General features: G+C 38.9%; 1 protein-coding gene and 1 non-coding gene across 2 annotated transcripts; one reads left to right on the forward strand and one right to left on the reverse strand.

The window, feature by feature from the left end:
- Positions 1-1,185: 1,185 nt before the first annotated feature.
- Positions 1,186-1,584, reverse strand: LOC107465509 (uncharacterized). The gene has a single exon (XM_016084487.1). It carries the CDS (start codon positions 1,582-1,584, stop codon positions 1,186-1,188), a length of 399 nt encoding a protein of 132 aa, XP_015939973.1.
- An 8,841-nt stretch (positions 1,585-10,425) lies between these two features.
- Positions 10,426-10,533, forward strand: LOC127741766 (small nucleolar RNA R71). Its single transcript, XR_008002972.1, has one exon. It is a non-coding gene; the product is annotated as a small nucleolar RNA R71 (small nucleolar RNA).
- Positions 10,534-21,750: the final 11,217 nt, after the last annotated feature.

Consider the following 21,750-nt stretch of genomic DNA (forward strand, 5'->3'; position numbering starts at 1 on the left):
AAACAGTAGTAATTGCATTAATCCATCAAGACACAGCAGAGCTCCTCACCCCCAACCATGGGGTTTAGAGACTCATGCCGTAGAAGATACAATAAGAAACATGTAAAGTGTCATGAGGTCTAGATACAATGTCAAAAGATCCTATTAATAGTGAACTAGTAACCTAGGGTATACAGAAATGAGTAAATGACGTAAAAATCTACTTCTGGGTCCACTTAGTGTCTGCTTGGGCTGAGCATTGAAGCTTTCATGTGTAGAGACTTTTTCTGGAGTTAAACGCCAGCTTTTATGCCACTTTGGGCGTTTAACTCCAATTTCTATGCCAGTTCCAGCGTTAAACGCTGGGAATTCTAAAGCTGATTTGCAACGCCGGTTTGGGCCATCAAATCTCGGGCAAAGTATGGACTATTATATATTGCTGGAAAGCCCAGGATGTCTACTTTCCAACGCCGTTGAGAGTGCGCCAATTGGGCTTCGGTAGCTCCAGAAAATCCACTTCGAGTGCAGGGAGGTCAGAATCCAACAGCATCTGCAGTCCTTTTCAGCCTCTGAATCAGATTTTTGCTCAGGACCCTCAATTTCAGCCAGAAAATACCTGAAATCACAGAAAAACACACAAACTCATAGTAAAGTCCAGAAAAGTGAATTTTAACTAAAAACTAATAAAAATATAATAAAAACTAACTAAAACATACTAAAAACATACTGAAAACAATGCCAAAAAGCGTATAAATTATCCGCTCATCATTATAAGCATGCGTGAAAACTTATAATTTGAAAATGACGTGAACGCGTTTGGGACGCGTACGCGTGATGCAATTTGTGCCTCAGGCACAGTGCCAGCACCAAACCAGCCCAACTTTCGGCCAACACACCTCTTACGTCGATTTTTCAAGGTTACACGTGCGCGTCACTGACGCGTACGCGTGAGGTGCCAAAAACCCCAAATGACGCGTACGCGTACGTGTGACGATGCTTGTGTGATTGGCACACTTTCTACAATGCTCCCACGCAACTTTTTGCCATTTTTTGTGCAAATATGCAGATGTAGATGCAGACTATATGCAGAATAATGAAAAAAGTTACTAAAATAAAACTAAGAAAAGAAAGAACGATAATACCATGGTGGGTTGACTCCCACCCAACACTTTTCTTTAACGTCCTTAAGTTGGACGGTCCACTAGCTTAGTCTTCTGCTGTGGGTGAATCATCCAAGAGGAAGATCTCTAGCACCTTACTTTTCTTCATCTGCTCACCGTGATATAGCTTAAGGCGATGTCCATTTACCTTGATGAATTTAGAGCTCGAAGGATGACTTAGGTGAAAGACTCCGTATGGCTCTGCCTTCTCTACTCTATAGGGACCTTCCCATCTTGATCTCAGCTTGCCCGGCATGAGCCTTAGTCTGGAGTTGTAGAGGAAAACTAATTTCCCAGGTCTGAACTCTCTCCTTTTAATGTGCTTGTCATGCACAGCCTTCATCTTTTCTTTGTACAGCCTGGAGTTATCATACGCTTCTAGGCGAAAGTTCTCTAATTCTTGTAGTTGCATCTTCCTTTCAGCTCCGGCCCTCTCAAATCCCATGTTGATTTCTCTTACCGCCCAAAATGCCTTATGCTCTATCTCGATGGGAGGTGACAGGCCTTTCCATAAACTAAGCGGAAGGGATTTATCCCTATAGGTGTCTTGTACGCTGTCCGGTATGCCCAAAGTGCATCTTGTAGCCTGGTGCTCCAGTCCTTCCTATGAGGCTTGACTATCTTTTACATGATACGCTTTATCTCTATGTTAGACAACTCTGCTTATCTGTTAGTCTGTGGGTGGTAAGCAGTTGCCACCTTGTGAATAATGCCATGCTTCTTCAGTAGAGCGGTCAGTTTCCTATTACATAAATGGGTGCCTTGATCACTCACGATTGCTCGTGGTGATCCAAAGCGATAGATAATATGGTTTCTAACAAAGGAGACAACAGTGTTAGCATCATCAGTACGGGTGGGAATTGCTTCCACCCATTTGAAAACATAATCTACAGCTAACAATATATATAAGAAACTGCTAGAGTTGGGAAATGGACCCATGTAGTCACTACCCCAAACATAAAAAATCTCACAGAGCAACATAATTTGTTGGGGCATCTCATCCCTCTTCGATATATTACCAAACCTTTGGTATGGGGAACAAGATTTACAGAAGGCAGCAGCATCTTTTAAAAGAGTAGGCCACTAGAATCCACAGTCTCAAATTTTTCTAGCTGTTCTTTGAGGACCAAAATATCCACCACTCTTAGAGGAGTGGCAGGACTCTAAAATGGACTGGAATTCTGATTGAGGCACATATCTTCTAATTATCTGGTCAGTACCATACCTCTATAAATATGGATCATCCCAAATATAATATTTGGACTCGCTTTTCAGCTTGTTCCTCTGATGCTTAGTAAAATTGGGAGGAAAGGTATGACTAACTAAATAATTAGCTACAGGTGCATACCAAGGAACTACTTCAGATACTGCATGCAAGCTATCAAATGGGAAAGCATCATTGATAGGAGTGGAGTCATGCTTGATGTGCTCAAGGCGACTTAAGTGGTCCACTAATAAATTCTGAGAACTACTCCTATCCTTAATTTCTAAATCAAATTCTTGCAGCAGCAGGATCCAACGTGTTAGCCTTGGTTTTGGACTCCTTTTTAGCTAATAAGTATTTTAGAGCTGCATAGTCTGAGTACACTACCACTTTAGTACCAAGTAAATAGGCGCGGAATTTATCCAGAGCGAAAACAATAGCTAGAAGCTTTTTTCAGTGGTGGTGTAATTAGACCAAGCAGCATCTAAGGTCTTTGAAGCATATACAATTACAAAAGGATCCTTATGTGCGTGCTAAGCCAGTGCCGCTCCTATAGCATGGTTGGAGGCGTCACACATAATCTCAAAGGGCTGACTCCAGTCTAGTCCTTGCACAATTGGAGCTTGAGTCAAGGCGATCTTCAGCTTATCAAACGCTTTCATACAGTCCTCACTCAGCTCAAACTCAACATCCTTCTGAAGCAGTCTAGATAAAGGTAAAGCTACCTTACTGAAGTCCTTGATAAATCTCCGGTAGAAACCTGCATGACCAAGGAATGAATGGACTTCCCTCACGGAGGAGGGGTAAGGCAGACTATAAATGACATTTACCTTTGCTGGATCTACAGAAATACCAGTATTAGAGACAACATGTCCTAGAACAATACCTTGTTTGACCATAAAATGACACTTTTCAAAATTCAAAACAAGGTTTGATCTAACACACATGTCTAATACTCTAGATAAACTATCCAAGCAAAGGCTAAAGGAATCACCGTATACGTTAAAATCATCCATAAAAACCTCCATACAGCTCTCAATGAGATCAGAGAAAAGACTCATCATGCACCTTTGGAAAGTGGCTGGTGCATTGCATAAGCCAAATGGCATTCTCTTGTAAGCATAAGTTCAAAATGGACATGTAAAAGTAGTCTTTTCCTAATCCTTAGGAGCTATATGAATTTGAAAATAGCCTGTGTAACCATCTAAAAAGCAGTAATGGGATTTACCTGACAGGCGATCAAGCATTTGATCAATAAATGGCAAAGGGTAATGATCCTTGCGAGTGGCTTGGTTGAGGCACCTGTAGTCAATGCACACCCTCCAGGAACTTTGCACTCTAGTTGCTATGAGCTCTCCTTGCTCATTCTTTACTGTTGTGACTCCAGACTTCTAGGGCACCACTTGCACTGGGCTGACCTATTCGCTATCTGAGATGGGGTAGATGATATCTACTTCCAGTAGTCTGGTCACTTCCTTCTTGATAACCTCCATGATGGTGGGATTCAGTCTTCTTTGGGGTTGGCGAATAGGCCTTGCTCCCTCTTCTAAAAATATTCTGTGCTCACAAACTTGAGGGCTGATGCCTACTATATATGCCAAGCTCCACCCAATTTCTTTCTTGTGTCTTCGCAGCACACTAAGCAACTGTTCCTCCTTCTGGGCTGTGAGTTCCTTTGCAATGATAACTGGGAGCTTCTGATTGTCCTCAAGGTAGGCATACTTGAGGTGGGGTGGAAGGAGTTTTAACTCCAATTTCTACTCCTGACTGGGCACTGGATCGTCTGGAGCCAGTGATGATGGCATAATGTTCTCATTGTGTTCAGAGGGTTTCCCCACACTTGGACCTTGCTCCATGTGTATCTCTTCTATTGCTTCTTGCTGAACTGCACTGTCTCATCAATTATGTCACACTGGAAGATGGAATGGTCTTCCGGAGGATGCTTCATTGCCTCATTCAGATTGAAGCTTACTACTCGGCCGTCTATCTCAAAAGAATAGGTTTTCGAGAATGCATCCAACTTGAACTTTGAGGTCTTCAGGAATGGTCTTCCGAGCAAGATGGATGATGGCTTTCCTGAGTCATTTTGGGGCATCTCCAAGATATAGAAATCAATGGGGAATGTGAGCCCCTTAATGCTCACTAGCACGTCCTCAGCAATTCCAACCACTGTAATAATGCTTTTATCTGCTAACACAAAACGAGTTGCCGACCTTTTTAAGGGAGGGAGCCTCAAGGCATTATATATATACAAAGGCATAATACTCACGCACGTTCCTAAATCACACATGCAGTCAGAAAATATTACATTCCCAATGGTATAGTTAACCATGCATGGACCTGGATCACTACATTTTTCAGGTATATCTCCCATCAATGCAGATATAGAACTACCTAAAAGAATATTTTCTAATTCATTAATCATATCCTTATGTATGCACAAATCTTTTAGAAACTTTGCATATTTAGGTACTTGCTGAATGACATCAAAATGGGAAATAGTTACCTCAACCTTTTTGAAGATTTCTACCATTTTTAGGTCAAGTTCTATCTGCTTTCTGGGCTTTCTTGCAAGGTGTGGAAATGGGATAGGGGTAACGTCTTTGGTAGGTTTAGCTCCTTCTGGTGCGCCATTCTCTGGTTGAGTTACTTCTTCTCCAACCGTGTCTTGTACTTCATCTCCCTTTACAACATCCTCCACTTCAAGTATGTCCTCAGCTGGGGCGTGTTCTAGTTGGCTTGGATCCTCAGGATTCCTCTCTTGCAGTGTGGTTCTGGACCTCAAGGTGATGGCATTGATGCCACTCTTTGGAGTTGGGTAAGGGTTGAGAAGGAATTCTACTAGAGCTTGAAGGCTAGTTGTTGGAGTTATTTAGTGATCCAATCTGTGAGACAAGAGCCTGCAAGGTAGAGTTTAGACCGTTTAAAGTAGAAGTAAGGTTGTTCTCCATGGTCTTCTGTCTCTAATCAATAGAGTGTAGCAACTCATCATTGGAAGAGGAAGAGGGGTAAGTGATCTGAGGTATTTGCTAAGACGCTTGGGGTTGCCTTAAATAAGGTGCTCTATGGTGTACGTAAATTGTGATCATCAACAATGGCGCCAATAGACTTGGAGCTCTCAAACGTGAATCACACTTTGTAGCAACTCCGCACAACTAACCAGCAAGTGCACTGGGTCGTCCAAGTAATACCTTACGTGAGTAAGGGTCGATCCCACGGAGATTGTTGGTATGAAGCAAGCTATGGTAATCTTGTAAATCTCAGTTAGGCGGATTTAAATGGTTATAATGGTTTTCAAAAATAATAATAAATAAAGCATAAAATAGATGAAAGTGATATTTATGTAAGTCCTTGGTGGAAATTTCAGATAAGAATATGGAGATCCTTTGTCTCTTCTGAATCTCTGCTTTCCTACTGTCTTCCTCCAATCATTCTTACTCCTTTCTATGGCAAGATGTATGTAGGGTGTCACCATTATCAATGGCTACTTCCCATCCTCTCAGTGAAAATAGTCCAAATGCTCTGTCACAGCACGGCTAATCATCTGTCGGTTCTCGATCATGTCGGAATAGAATCCATTGATTCTTCTGCGTCTGTCACTACACTCAACACTCGCGAGTTTGAAGCTCGTCATAGTCATTCGATCCTTGAATTCTACTCGGAATACCACAGACAAGGTTTAGACTTTTTGGATTCTCAAGAATGCTGCCAATGGGTTCAAAGCTTATACCACGAGGAATCTGATTAAGGAATCCAAGAGATATGCGCTCGATCTAAGGTAGAACGGGAGTGGTTGTCAAGCACGTGTTCATAGGTGAGAATGATGATGAGTGTCACGGATCATCACATTCATCATGTTGAAGTGCAACGAATATCTTAGAATAAGAATAAGCTTGAATCGAATAGAAGAACAATAGTAATTGCATTAATTCTTGAGGTACAGCAGAGCTCCACACCTTAATCTATGGTGTGTAGAAACTCCACCGTTGAAAATACATAAGTGATCAAGGTTCAGGCATGGCCAAATGGCCAGCCCCCAAAGTCTAAGAACTAAATGTCCAAAGATAGATACCAAGATGTCTAATACAATAGTAAAATGTCCTATTTATACTAGACTAGTTACTAGGGTTTACAGAAATAAGTCTAAATGCAAAAATCCACTTCCAGGGCCCACTTTGGTGTGTGCTTGGGCTGAGCTTGAGCTTTACATGTGCAGAGGCTTCTTTTGGAGTTAAATGCCAAGTTGTAATGTGTTTTTGGCGTTTAACTCTGGTTTGTGACGTGTTTCTGGCGTTTTACTCAAGAATGCAGCATGGAACTGGCGTTGAACACCAGTTTGCGTCATCTAAGCTCGAACAAAGTATGGACCATTATATATTTCTGGAAAGCCCTGGATGTCTACTTTCCAACGCAGTTGAGAGCGCGCCATTTTGAGTGCAGGGAGGTCAGAATCAAACAACATTAGCAGTCCTTTGTCAGCCTGAATCAGATTTTTTCTCAGGTCCCTCAATTTCAGCCAAAAAATACCTGAAATCACAGAAAAACACATAAACTCATAGTAAAGTCCAGAAATGTGAATTTTGCATAAAAACTAATGATAACATCCCTAAAAGTAGCTAGATCCTACTAGAAACTACCTAAAAACAATGCCAAAAAGCGTATAAATTATCTGCTCATCACAATACCAAACTTAAATTGTTGCTTGTCCCCAAGCAACTGAAAATCAATTAGGATAAAAAGAAGAGAATATACTATAAATCTCAAAACATCAATGAATATTAGTTCTAACTAGATGAGCGGGACTTGTAGCTTTTTGCTTCTGAACAGTTTTGGCATCTCACTTTATCATTTGAAGTTTAGAATGATTGGCATCTATAGGAACTCAGAATTCAGATAGTGTTATTAATTCTCCTAGTTAAGTATGTTGATTCTTGAACACAGCTACTTTTATGAGTCTTGGCCGTGGCCCTAAGCACTTTATTTTCCAATATTACCACCCGATACATAAATGCCACAGACACATGACTGGGTGAACCTTTTCAGATTGTGACTCAGCTTTGTTAAAGTCCCCAGTTAGAGGTGTCCAGAGCTCTTAAGCACACTCTTTTTGCTTTGGATCACGACTTTAACCATTCAGTCTCAAGCTTTTCACTTGGACCTGCATGTCACAAGCACATGGTTAGGGACAGCTTGATTTAGCCGCTTAGGCCTGGTTTTTATTTGCTTGGGCCCTCCTATCCATTGATGCTCAAAGCCTTGGATCCTTTTTACCCTTGCCTTTTGGTTTTAAGGACTATTGGCTTTTTCTGCTTGCTTTTTTTTCGCAAGCTTCTTCTTTTCACTACTTTTTCTTTCTTCAAGAATAAATTTTATGATTTTTCAGATTATCAATAACATTTCTCTTGTTCATCATTCTTTCAAGAGCCAACAATTTTAACATTCATAAACAACAAGATAAAAAATATGCACTGTTCAAGCATTCATTCATAACAAAAAAGTATTGTCACCACATCAATATAATTAAACTAATTTCAAGGATGAATTCGAAACTCATGTACTCCTTGTTCTTTTGTATTAGAAACATTTTTCATTTAAGAAAGGTGAAGGATTCATGGAATTATTCATAGCCTTGAGACATAGACACTAGACACTAATGATCATGTAGTAAAGACACAAACATAGACAAATGTGAAGCTCAAAACCAAAAAATAGAGAGATAAGAACAAGGAAGTTAAGGAATGAGTCCACCTTAGTGATGCTAGTGATTGGTGAATGATGTTTAGGGAAGAGTGTTATGAAAAGGTGTGAGAGAGAGGGAGAAGTTAGGTGGGGATCCTGTGGGGTCCACGGATCCTGAGGTGATCCTGTGGGGTCTATAGATCCTGAAGTGTCAAGAATTTATCATCCCTGCACCAATTAGGCGTGTAAAACACCCTCTGCATGCAATCCTAGCGTTTAATGCCAGACTGAAGCTTGTTTCTGGTGTTAAACGCCCAAATGTAGCATGTTTCTGGCGTTTAACGCCAACCTGATGCTTGTTGCTGGCGTTAAACACTAGCTTTCCTCAGGGTACAATCCTGGTGTTTAAACACCAGACTGCTGCTTGTTTCTGGCATTCAACACCAGATTCATGCTCTGTTCTAGCATTGAACGCCAGCCAGATGCTCCTTACTGGCGTTTAAATGCCAGTAAGCTCTTCCTCCAGGGTGTGCTTTTTCTTCTGCTGTTTTTTATTATGTTTTTAATTTTAGCAATTGTTTTGTGACTCCACATGATCATAAACCTAATAAAACATAAAAGAACAATAGAAATATAGATAAATAAAAATTGGGTTGCCTCCCAATAAGCACTTCTTTAATGTTAAAAGCTTCACAGTGAGCTCTCATGAAGCTCACAGATCATCAGAGCATTGTTGGGACCTCCCAACACCAAACTTAGAGTTTGAATGTGGGGGTTCAACACCAAACTTAGAGTTTGGTTGTGGCCTCCCAATACCAAACTTAGAGTTTGATTGTGGGGGCTTTGTTTGACTCTGTATTGAGAGAAGCTTTTCATGCTTTCTCTCCATGGTTGCAGAGGAAGATCCTTGAGCTTTAAACACAAGGTAGTCCCCATTTAATTGAAGAACTAACTCTCCTCTGTCAACATCAATCCAGCTCCTGTTGTGGCTAGGAAGGGTCTTCTAAGAATAATGGATTCATTCTCATCCTTCCCAGTGTCTAAGATTATGAAATCAGCAGGGATGTAAAGGACTTTAACCTTCACTAACACGTCCTCTACCAATCCATAAGCTTGTCTTATTGACTTGTCTGCCATCTCTAATGAGAATATGGCGGCCCATACCTCAAAGATCCCCAGCTTCTCCATTACAGAGAGTAGATTAAGATTTATACCTGACCCCAGGTCACATAGAGCCTTCTCAAAGGTCATGGTGCCTATGGTACAGGATATTAAGAATTTACCAGGATCTTGTTTCTTTTGAGGTAGAGTTTGCCGAACCCATGTATCTAGTTCACTAATGAGCAAGGGAGGTTCACCTTTCCAAGTCTCATTACCAAACAACTTGGAATTCAGCTTCATGATGGCTCTTAGATATTGAGCAACTTGCTCTTCAGTTATATCTTCATCCTCTTCAGAGGAAGAATAGTTCTCAGAGCTCATGAATGGTAAAAGGAGGTTCAATAGAATCTCTATGGTCTCTAGGTGAGCCTCAGATTCCTTAGGTTCCTCAGTTTGGAACTCCTTTTTGTTTGGAGGATGTCCCATGAGGTCTTCTTCATTGGGATTCACGTCCTCCCCTTCCTCTTTGGATTCGGCCATATTGATAATATAAATGGCCTTGCACTTTCTTTTTGGATTCTCTTCTGTATTGCTTGGGAGAGTACTAGGAGGAGTTTCAGTGATTTTCTTACTCAGCTGGCCCACTTGTGCCTCCAAATTTCTAATGGAGGACCTTGTTTCACTCATAAAACTTAAAGTGGCCTTAGATAGATAAGAGACTATGTTTGCTAAGCTAGAGGGACTCTGCTCAGAATTCTCTGTCTGTTGCTGAGAAGATGATAGAAAAGGCTTGCTATTGCTGAGCCTGTTTGTTCCACCATTATTAAAGCCTTGTTGGGGCTTTTGTTGATCCTTCCATGAGAAGTTTGGATGATTTCTCCATAAAGAATTATAGGTGTTCTCATAGGATTCACCCATGTAATTCACCTCTGCCATTGCAGGGTTCTCAGGATCATAGGCTTCTTCTTCAAAAGATGCCTCTTTAGTACTGTTGGATGCATTTTGCCGTCCATTCAGACTCTGAGAAATCATGTTGACTTGCTGAGTCAACATTTTGTTCTGAGCCATTATGGCATTTAGAGCATCAATTTCAAGAACTCCCCTCTTCTGAGGTGTCCCATTACTCACAGGATTTCTCTTAAAGGTGTACATAAATTGGTTATTTGCAACCATGTCAATGAGTTCTTGAGCTTCTGCAGGCGTTTTCTTTAGGTGAATGGATCCTCCTGCAGAATGGTCCAGTGACATCTTAGAGAACTTAGATAGACCATAATAGAATATATCCAAAATGGTCCACTCTGAAAGCATGTCAGCAGGACACTTTTTGGTCAACTGTTTGTATCTTTCCCAAGCTTCATAGAGGGATTCACCATCTTTTTGCTTGAAGGTCTGAACATCCACTCTAAGCTTGCTCAGCTTTTGAGGAGGAAAGAACTTAGCAAGAAGGCCGTGACCAGCTTATCCCAAGAGTCTAGGCTATCTTTAGGTTGTGAGTCCAACCATGTTCTAGCTCTGTCTCTTACACCAAAAGGGAAAAGCATGAGCCTGTAGACTTCAGGATCTACTCCATTAGTCTTAACAGTTTCACAGATCTGCAAGAATTCAGTTAAAAACTGATAGGGATCTTCTGATGGAAGTCCATAGAACTTGCAGTTCTGTTGCATTAGAACAACTAGTTGAGGCTTCAGCTCAAAATTGTTTGCTCCAATGGCAGGGATTGAGATGCTTCTTCCATAAAAGTTGGAAGTAGGTGTAGTATAATCACCAAGCATCCTCCTTGCATTATTGTTGTTGTCATTATTTTCGGCTGCCATCTCCTCTTCTTTTTCAAAAATTTCTGTAAGGTTGTCTCTGGATTGTTGTAATTTAGCTTCTCTTAGTTTCCTCTTCAGAGTCCTTTCAGGTTCAGGTTCAGCTTCAACAAGAATATTCTTGTCCTTGCTCCTGCTCATATGAAAAAGAAGGGAACACAAAATAATAATAGGGATCCTCTTTACCACAGTAGAGAGATTCCTTTATATGAGTAGAAGAATAGAAGAGTAGAAGAGGGATGAGAAAAATTCAAACACAGAGGAGATGAGAGGGTTCAAATTTTTAGATGAAGAGAAGTGTTAGTAAATGAATAAATAAATACAAGAAGATGAGAGAGAGAATTCGAATATTATTTTTGAAATAATTAGTTAATTAAAAAGAATTTTTGAAAAAGGGAAAGGAGTTTTCAAAAATTAGAGAGATAAAATTAGTTACGTGGTTTTGAAAAAGATAAGAAATAGTAAAACAAACAAAAAGTCAATTAGTTAGTTGAAAAATATTTGAAATTCAATTTTGAAAAAAGATTTTGGAAAGATAAGATTTTTAAAATTGAAATCTTGACTTGACTAACAAGAAACAACTTATTTTAAAAATTTTTGACTAAGTCAACCCAAAGATTTTGAAATTTATGAGAGAAATAAGGAAAAGATATTTTTTATTTTTGAATTTTTAATGATGAGAGAGAAAAACACAAATATGACTCACAACATGAAGAATTAAGATCAAAATAAAGAAAACATGCAAGAACACTATGAATGTCAAGATGAACACCAAGAACACTTTGAAGATCAAGATGAACATCAAGACTTATTTTTGAAAAATATTCAAGAAAAGAAAAACATGCAAGACACCAAACTTAGAAATTTTTCATGTTCAGACACTATGAATGCAAAAATGCATATGAAAAACAACAAAAGACACAAAACAAGAAAATATGAAGATCAAACAAGAAGACTTATCAAGAACAACTTGAAGATCATGAAGAACACCATGCATGAATTTTTCGAAAAAAATGCATAAATTTTAAAAACATGCAATTGACACCAAACATAAAAATTGACTCAATACTCAAACAAGAAACACAAAATATTTTTTATTTTAAGATTTCATAATTTTTTTGGATTTTTTGAAAATTACTTTTTGGAAAAACGAAAACAAAGAAAAAAAATCTTGAAAGAATTTTGAAAACTTTTTGAAAAAAAATTACCTAATCTGAGCAACAAGATGAACCGTCAGTTGTCCAAACTCAAACAATCCCCGGCAACAGCGCCAAAAACTTGGTGCGCATAAATTGTGATCATCAACAATTGCGCCAATAGACTTGGAGCTCTCAAACGTGAATCACACTTTGTCACAACTCCTCACAACTAATCAGCAAGTGCACTGGGTTGTCTAAGTAATACCTTACGTGAGTAAGGGTCGATCCCACGGAGATTGTTGGTATGAAGCAAGCTATGGTCATCTTGTAAATCTCAGTTAGGCGGATTCAAATGGTTATAATGGTTTTCGAAAATAATAATAAATAAAGCATAAAATAGATGAAAGAGATACTTATGTAAGTCCTTGGTGGAAATTTTAGAAAAGTGTATGGAGATCATTTGTCCCTTCTGAATCTCTGCTTTCTTACTATCTTCCTCCCATCATTCTTACTCCATTCTCTGGCAAGCTGTATGTAGGGCGTCACCATTGTCAATGGCTACTTCCCATCCTCTCAGTGAAAATGGTCCAAATGCTCTGTCACAGCACGGCTAATCATCTGTCGGTTCTCGATCATGTCGGAATATAGTCCATTGATTCTTTTGCGTCTGTCACTACGCCCAACACTCACGAGTTTGAAGCTCGTCACAGACATTCAATCCTTGAATCCTACTCGGAATACCACAGACAATGTTTAGACTTTCCGGATTCTCAAGAATGTTGCCAATGGGTTCTAGCTTATACCATGAAGATTCTGATTAAGGAATCCAATAGATATGCGCTCGATCTAAGGTAGAACGGGAGTGGTTGTTAGGAACGCGTTCATAGGTGAGAATGATGATGAGTGTCATGGATCATCACATTCATCATGTTGAAGTGTAACAAATATCATAGAATAAGAATAATCTTGAATCGAATAGAAGAACAATAGTAATTGCATTAATTCTCAAGGTACAGTAGAGCTCCACACCTTAATCTATAGTGTGTAGAAACTCCACCGTTGAAAATACATAAGTGATCAAGGTTCAGGCATGGCCGAATGGCCAGCCCCCAAAGTCTAAGAACTAAACGTCTAAAGATAGATACCAAGATGCTAATAAAATAGTAAAATGTCCTATTTATACTAGACTCGTTACTAGGGTTTACAGAAATAAGTCTAAATGCAGAAATCCACTTCCGGGGCCCACTTTGGTGTGTGCTTGGGTTGAGCTTGAGCTTTACACATGAAGAGGCTTCTTTTGGAGTTAAACGCCAAGTTGTAACGTGTTTTTGGCGTTTAACTCTGGTTTGTGACGTGTTTCTGGCGTTTTACTCCAGAATGCAGCATGGACCTGGCGTTGAATGCCAGTTTGCGTCGTCTAAGCTCAAACAAAGTATAGACCATTAATATTGTTGGAAAGCATTGGATGTCTACTTTCCAACGCAGTTGAGAGCGCGCCATTTGGAGTTTTGTAGCTCTAGAAAATCTATTTTTCGAGTGCAAGGACGTCAGAATCCAACAGCATTAGCAGTCCTATGTCAGCCTGAATAAGATTTTTGCTCAGGTCCCTCAATTTAAGCCAGAAAATACCTGAAATCATAGAAAAACACATAAACTCATAGTAAAGTCCAAAAATGTGAATTTTGCATAAAAATTAATGAAAACATCCCTAAAAGTAGCTAGATCCTACTATAAACTACCTAAAAATAATGGCAAAAAGCGTATAAATTATCCGCTCATCACTCTGTAAGCCTGGTTCTGGTTCTGCTGTTGACAGGCAGGGTTTTGCTGATACCAGTTCTGCTGATTGTTGCTATTATTCCACCTCTAATTTTCTTGGCCGTCTCTGTCTCTTCTATTATAGTTGTCCCTCCAACCTTGGTTAAAGTTCTCACCTTAGTTATAGTTGCCGCCTTGTTGATAGTATCCTTGATTCGGACGGTCATAGAAATTATGAGTAGTTGCCACGGTGTTGTCTTCATGTTGGATTTGTGGACATTCATTAGTGTAATGATTATAATCAGCATATTCCATATACTCTCTGAGAAACCAGTTGTTGACTATGTTGTGGTGAAGGGGGTTGAGATTGTTGTTGGCCTAGATGTATCTACTTCAGTAGGTTGGTCATCTCACATATTGATTGTGTGAGAGAATTATTCTCATTGCCAGAGGAAACCTCTGTCACAGCCTTGGGGTGGTTGTTCTTATTGTGCTTGTGATTTTGAGCGGACTCAGCTAAGTCGGCGATCAGTTGCCATGCTTCTTCTATGGTCTTGTACTTTTTCAGAGAACCATTACTCGCACCATCCAATGTAGTCTTATCCTGAGGCTTCATGCCCCGTGTGAAGTAGCTGATCAACACCAACTTGTCAATCATATGGTGGGGGCATGCGTCTAGGAGATTATTGAAGTGCTCCTAATACTCGTATAGAGTCTCTGATTCGCCTTGAACAATCATTGAAATTTCTTTCCTCAGTCTATCAGTAACTTCAGCTAGAAAGTTATTTTCTAGGAATTCTCTTCAAAGTGTGTCCCAGTTAGTAACAACTACTTCAGGTTGAGTGTAGTACCACTCCTTCGCCTTTCCCTCAAGGGAAAACAAGAAGGTGGCCAGCGGAATAGAAGTCTCAGTTGCACCATTACACTTGACAGTAGAACAGGCTGTGTAGAAATCCCTGAGGTGCTTGAGAGGCTCTTGAGCAGGCAAGCCATGAAACTTTGGCAGTAGATTGATTCGTGCAGTTTTTAGTTTAATATCTGCACCCATATTTGGATGATGTGCTTGGAAAGATGGTAGTGTAAAGTCCAGAGCTCCTACTTCCTAGAGAGTAATCCTCCTAGGAGCTACCATGTCCTCTGCGCGTAAATCAAGCAAATCAGTAGAAAGGGAGCTTGTTTCTTCCTTAAATGACGTTTCAAATTCGCCCTCAGAGAGGACTAACTGACGCCGAGCCCGCCTTATATGTGAGATAGTTCTTTCAATTTCAGGATTAAATACGGCTAGGCTCGGATCAGGTAGTGAACGCGTCATTCAATGAAAGAAACATACAGCTCATAGTAGCAAAATAAAATAAATTCCAACCAATAAATTAGCACACTTTTGCAACTCCTCGGCAGCGGCGCCAAAAATTGACGTACGGAAAAATCACCGATCAAGAGTTTATAGAGAAACAATGTTGCAAGTATAGCTCTTAACCAATGTTGATTCCGCGTATCAATTTAGAAGAGTTGTCACAAAATTTTAGAAATAAAATACTGGGAGTATGAATCCCTGGTCGTCTCCAACGAGTTGCAGAGAATGTCCTATTTTATCAGTCAGAGGTTTTCCAAGAGATTTTTGAGTTTTGAGAAACAGAGAAATAATAGATTGAGAATTTATGTAATTCAATTAAAAGCCTTGACCGGGAGAAGATTAAATGGAAGTTCTATCCCTACTGAACTTTCCCAAGTGTAATAATAAAAGGGTTATTATCCTACTTCTTTATCCCTTATATGATAGGGAAAAGTCAAGTACTCTCAAACTAATCCTATCGCTTGCGTCCTAATCCTTTCCTAAGAAGGGATTAGAGTCGAAGACAGGAGAATTAGCCAACAACTTCCAATTAATATTAACATCTGAATATTCCAACTCAAGGTTTTCCTATTAATCAACCCCCAATTAAGTTAGGAACTACTCCATTAAAAATAAAAATGGTTCTTTGCATTAATAAATCCCAAAACCATGAACATACTTATCTAAACAGAGTCAATGGGCAACAAAAGAGTAAAGAGTAGAGAGACAAACTAGAAATAAATCTTCTCAATATCCAAAGCAAAGTACTAAAGCTCTACAATTATAAATGTGAAGAAAACCTAGAGGAAGAAGTCGAATTCTCTCTAGATTCCCCAAAACTAAACTAAAACTATGCTAATAAGAATGTGTCTTGAGTCTCTGCTGTTCCCTGGCTCTAGTCTGTGCTTCTGGGCCAAAAATTGGATCTGAAACTGGTCCGAAATCGCCACCAGCATTTTCTGTTAATTCTGTAGATCGTTCGTGTCACGCGTACGCGTCAGTCACGCGTTCACGTCGCTGGTTGATGAATTTATTTTTGACGGTTTAGAATTTCACTAATGAAATCTCGTTGTAAAGTATAGTCTCTAAACCAACAATAATCCTTTCATACAAAAATTTGTTTGTCACAAGTACAAACCCCTAAAATCTATAAACCGAAGTATTTAAACCTCGGGTCGTCTCTCAAAGGACTTGCAGGGTAGTGTTCTTGTTAATTGTTATGGCCTTGAGTATTTTGGGGTTTTGGATGAGAAATATGAATAGTAAATGGTAAGAAAACTTTATTAACAAAATGGTCTTGGCAAGGTTTGGTTGTCAAGGGTCTTCATCATTATCACTAGCCACAAGTATGGTAGTTGCAAGGATTAATCCCACTTAGTCATCCTTAAATCAATTAACAAAGGAAAGTCAAGTGAGTTATATCAATCCAAGTCCATAAATCCTAGCTTTCCACTAATTGGATTAATGAAGGCTAGAGTTAATGGCTATCAACTATCAATCAATTGGACACTAGAGTTCTACTCTAACATCCTCTCAAGCATTTCATCAAACACTTGGAGGGTAATGAAAGAAAGCATTTTTATTTGTAAGAATAAAAGGAATCAACAACTAATAATTACAAAGAATTAACAAAACAACAATCAACAACATCACAATCACATGAATTATCTCAAATTGCATTATTAAAAGAAAACAAAAGAACAAAAATATCTCAATTACAAAACCAAGAAACAAAATAAGAGAAATTACAACAAGAGGATAGGGATAGAAAGAAGAACCAAAGTGTAGCAATTATCAATTGAAGGTAGAAGTAGAAGGAGACTTGAATTAAACCTAGAACTATGAGATCCTAATCTAACCCTAATTCCTAATCCTAATTCTAGAGAGAAGTGAGAGCTTCTCTCTCTAAAAACTACTTCTAACTACTTCTAAAACTAAACTATGACTAATGATGACAAGTATGTTGATTCCTCTTCAATCCTTGGCTTAAATAGCATCAGAAATGAGTTGGATTGGACCCACAAGGCTTCTAAAATCGCTGGCCACGTGTTGCATTAAGTGGGTCATGTGCCACCATCGGCGTGTCCGCGTACCGTGTACGTGTGCGCCCCTATGCGCGATGCAACTATGGTAAATCTTATATCGTTTCGAAGCCCCGAATGTTAGCTTTCCAACCCAATTAGAACCGCATCATTTGGACCTCTGTATCTCAAGTTATGGTCGATTAAGTGCAAAGAGGTCGGCTTGACAGCTTTTGCGTTTCCTTTATTTCTCTATGAGTTCTCCATTTCTACATGCTTTTCCATCATTCCCTTGGTCCAATCTTTTCCTCCTAAACCTTAAGTCACTTAACAAACATATCAAGGCATCTAATGGAATCAAGGTGAATTGAATTTATTTATTTTAAGACCTAAAAAGCATGTTTTCACTCTTAAGCACAATTAAAGGAGAAGTTATAAAACCATGCTATTTCAATGGATAAATGTGGGTAAAAGGTCATAAAATCTCTTAAAATCAATACAATATAAACCGTCAAAACGGGGTTTATCAACCTCCCCACACTTAAACCAAGCATGTCCTCATGCTAAACCAAGAATGAAATGAGGGATATGGCATTTATTCAAAGCAAAGAAACTATATGCATGCAACTAAATGCAAAATGATTCTACCTACTTGGTTAAAAAAATAAATCAATCTCTAAGACATACATGCACAAGTAGGGCTTAAGATCATATAACGATTCATGAATCCTACCAATTCGAATATCAAAATGAAGTTCAAGTAGACTTGCGAGAAGAACGCTCATGAAAGCCGGGAATCAAGGAATTGAGCATCGAACCCTCACCGGAAGTGTTTGCACTCTAGTCGCTCGATGTTTGGGGTCGATTCTCTCAATTCTCCCCTAATCATGCTTTCCAAGATTTGTTTTTCTTCTAACAATCAATAATTATTCAATGCACGCATACAATTATCATGAGGTCTTTTCTTTAGGTTGTAATGGGGCTAGGGTCAAGGTAGGGTCATATATGGCTAGTGGACTTATGATTTGAATCTTTGATTAACTTAAACTTTCCCACCTAACCTATATAATGACCTATACAATTAAGTACTAATCTAACTACCCATTCCTCACTTTTTCACATACTCATGCATTTTCTTTTCATTTCACAACACTTATGCATTGATTTTATTTGAACTTTACTTTGTGGCATTTTGTCCCCTTTATTGCTTTTCTTTTTTTCTTTCTTTTTCTATATACATTTTTTTCTTTTCTTCTTTTTTTTTTCTTTTTCACTTTTATCTTTTTTTCTTTTCATTTTTTTCTTTTTCTTTCAAACTATATACAAGAACATCAATGCATAAGGTCTATACATTTAATCAATACATAAGTATGTACCCAATTCCCCAATATAAAAATATAAAACGCAAACACCCTTTTATCCCAACCAATGTCTCAAAGTTTTCCCACTCTTGAATGACACTCACACTCACTAGCCTAAGCCAATCAAAGATCCAAATAAAGGACATTCATTGTTTTCTGCTTTAAGGCTTGTAATGTGCTAAATTAAAGAACAAGTGGGTTAAGCGTAGGCTCAAAATTGGCTAACAAAGGAGAGTAAAAGGTAAGGCTATCTGGATAAGTGAGCTAATGAAATGATGGCCTCAATCATATAAATGCATGAATATAAGGAATAATGGGACATATAGATTCAAACAAATCAAGGATTACAATCATAGAAAGAAAATAATTGCACACAAGAAGGAGAATAAGTGACTATAAGATGTAGCCACAAAACAAGGCTCAAAGCTTACTAGCTTGTGTTCTTAGCTCAAAAACCATGTTCCAAAATAAATTCCTTCAAGCAAGTTCCACAAATTTTCTTTTTCAAATTGGTAGGGTGCCCTAAAACAGTTTCTTGGAAAGGAAATCATCCCCCTAACCAAGTAGTCCTAAAAAAAAAGGAGTGGTAAAAATATGTACAAATTCTAACTAACATGCAACCTATCATGCAATAAAACGACTAACTAACATTGGTGTTGAAAAGGAAATTTTTACCCATGGAGATCGGTCGAACGACCTCCCCACACTTGAAGATTGCACCGTCCTCGGTGCATGCAAGGAAGAGCAAGGTGGATGGGTGTTACAATTGATGGGCTCCTTCAAAAGGTTGTGTGGATGACTTGTTTGTTGCCCCATTTAGAAATTTTTACTTTCTCCCTTCTTGGTGGCCAACCTAGAAGGAAAGAAAAGGAAAGAAAATTAAGCCTATAACAAAGATATCAAGGCAAATAGAACATAGGCGGGGGCTAGTGCCAAATAAGAGTATGATTCCCTACTACATGGTAGCTACAACATGTGAGTGAGAAATCAATATAAGCAAAAGGCATATCAACTGATACTTGATGCAAGAGTAAAGTTAAAGCATGGAGAGTATATTGAGCATCAAGATCAAATAAGAATTGACACAAACAAGATTAGTGATACGCATGAAAGCATTTAATTCTATCCTAACTCAATGATGAAGCGGTACAAGAAAAAAAATAAAGGGTAATAAATTAGGAATTTTTTTTTTACATTTTTAATAATTTTTTTAGTATTTTATTTATTTATTTATTATTATTATTTTTTTATTATAAAAAAATATTTTTTTTATGTATTAAAAGGGAAAAGAAAAAATTCTTTCAAGAGAGGAAGAAGAAAAAAATGAGAAAGAAAGAAGAAGAGAAGAGGAAAGAAGGAGAAAGGAGGAAGGAGAAAAGCAGGGAGCAAATCCGCGCGCGCGCACAGCGCGCTTACGCGTGGATGAGGTTGGGACGATCCGCGCGCGCGCGCACAGCGCGCTTACGCGTGGATGAGCTTGTGCTCCTAGCACAATGCTGGCACAACGCGCGCACAACTCTCTGGTTTTTGTACCAGAAGTTGCGGAAGTGCAATGTGCGCGTGCGCGCACAGCGTGCTAGCGCGCCGATGGCCGTTTTTTTTTTTTGCCCAAAAAGTAGAAAAAAATGCCCAAGAGCTCCCTATAATGTCCAAAACTCTTCTTTATTCAATCAAATATTAAACAATTCACAAAAATGCAATTTGATTTTAGGATTTATTCACCTACTACTAATGAATACAACATACTAACAACCAATCTTTACCAACAAATCAATATGAAATGAAAATCTACCTACAATGGCAACTCAAATCACTTATTAAACAAAACTAAAAGAGGATGGAAAGAGTTTACCATGGTGGGGTGTCTCCTACCTAGCACTTTTAGTTTAAGTCCTTAAGTTGGACATTTTGAGGGGCTTATTGTCATGGTGGCTTATGTTTGTACTCATCCTTGAATCTCCAAGGATCTTTGCTCCTCAATTGGTTGACAGAATTTCCAACCATCTTCATCAAGCTTGGGCAAAGTTCCACCCAAGATATGAGTCCCCATAGTTGGTCTTCACATAGCGAACCGGGATCCCATATCTTATTTTCACACCCATCTTCTAGTTGATCATCATGATTCAACTTGGGTGATAGGCATATAGAATTCTCTTTTATGCACCAAATTCTCCTTCTAGGCCCATACAATTTAGCATTCCTCCAACCATAGTATTTATGCCTTGAGGGTTTAACCTTAATGAGCCTAACATTCTTTTTCCAACCATTACACCACTCCCTCTTACTCTTAACTCCACAAAGAGCTCTAAGTTGCCCATCATTTTCAATCAAACCATATTCAAGTGAGAAAGTGAGGCTTGAAGATAAAAATTTTACCCACTTGAATGTTGTGTAGGATGATGACTTAGGAAGGGTTGGTCCCAATGATCTTGCAAGCTCCACTCCCTTTTGCTCTTTCTTGATTATTTCCACCTCTTTGCAAGCTTCTTCAATTTCAACCTTTCCTCTTTTATCACATGGCTCGTGTTGTCTTCAAGAACTTCATCTTGCCCAATGGAAGGTGATTCAATTTTGGATAGGAATTCATTAATGAATGAATCCCATCTTCTTCCTTACCCTCTATGTCAAGCTCAATGGGAGAGGATTCAATTGTGGATAGGAACTCATCAATAATTGAATCCATCTCTTGATCAACCTCTTCAAAGTCTTCAACAATAATATGCTTTGGAGGTTGCGCACCCTCCTCAACATCAATGTCAAGCTTCTTGGAAGAGTTTTCCATGATGCTACATTCCCATGGACTCTCAACGTCTCCTAAATCTTCAACCACTTCTTCCTTTTCTTTAATAACCATAAGCTCCTCCAATTGTTCTAATACAAAATAGCCTCCCTCATTTTCCATCAGGTTTTCCAATCCCTCCTTCATGCTATGATCTTCAATGGATTCTTCACATGTGGGCACGGAAGCACCTTGAGTGTTCAAAAATTTGTGGGCTAAGGTAGACACTACCTTGGTCAAGTTAGTCACAAACTCTAGGGTGTTCCTTTGCATATCCACTTGTCCTTGAAGTAGCAATGTGAGAGAGTCATCTATTGGGGCTTGAGGTGGATAAGAGGGTTCAATATTTTGGAGAGAGGGTTTATAGTAGGAGGGTGGTTCTTCTTGGTAAGGGTATGGAGATGGTGTGCATTGAGGTGGTTCTT

Source organism: Arachis duranensis, chromosome 9, assembly GCF_000817695.3.
Source record: "Arachis duranensis cultivar V14167 chromosome 9, aradu.V14167.gnm2.J7QH, whole genome shotgun sequence".
NCBI classification, from domain to species: Eukaryota; Viridiplantae; Streptophyta; class Magnoliopsida; order Fabales; family Fabaceae; genus Arachis; species Arachis duranensis.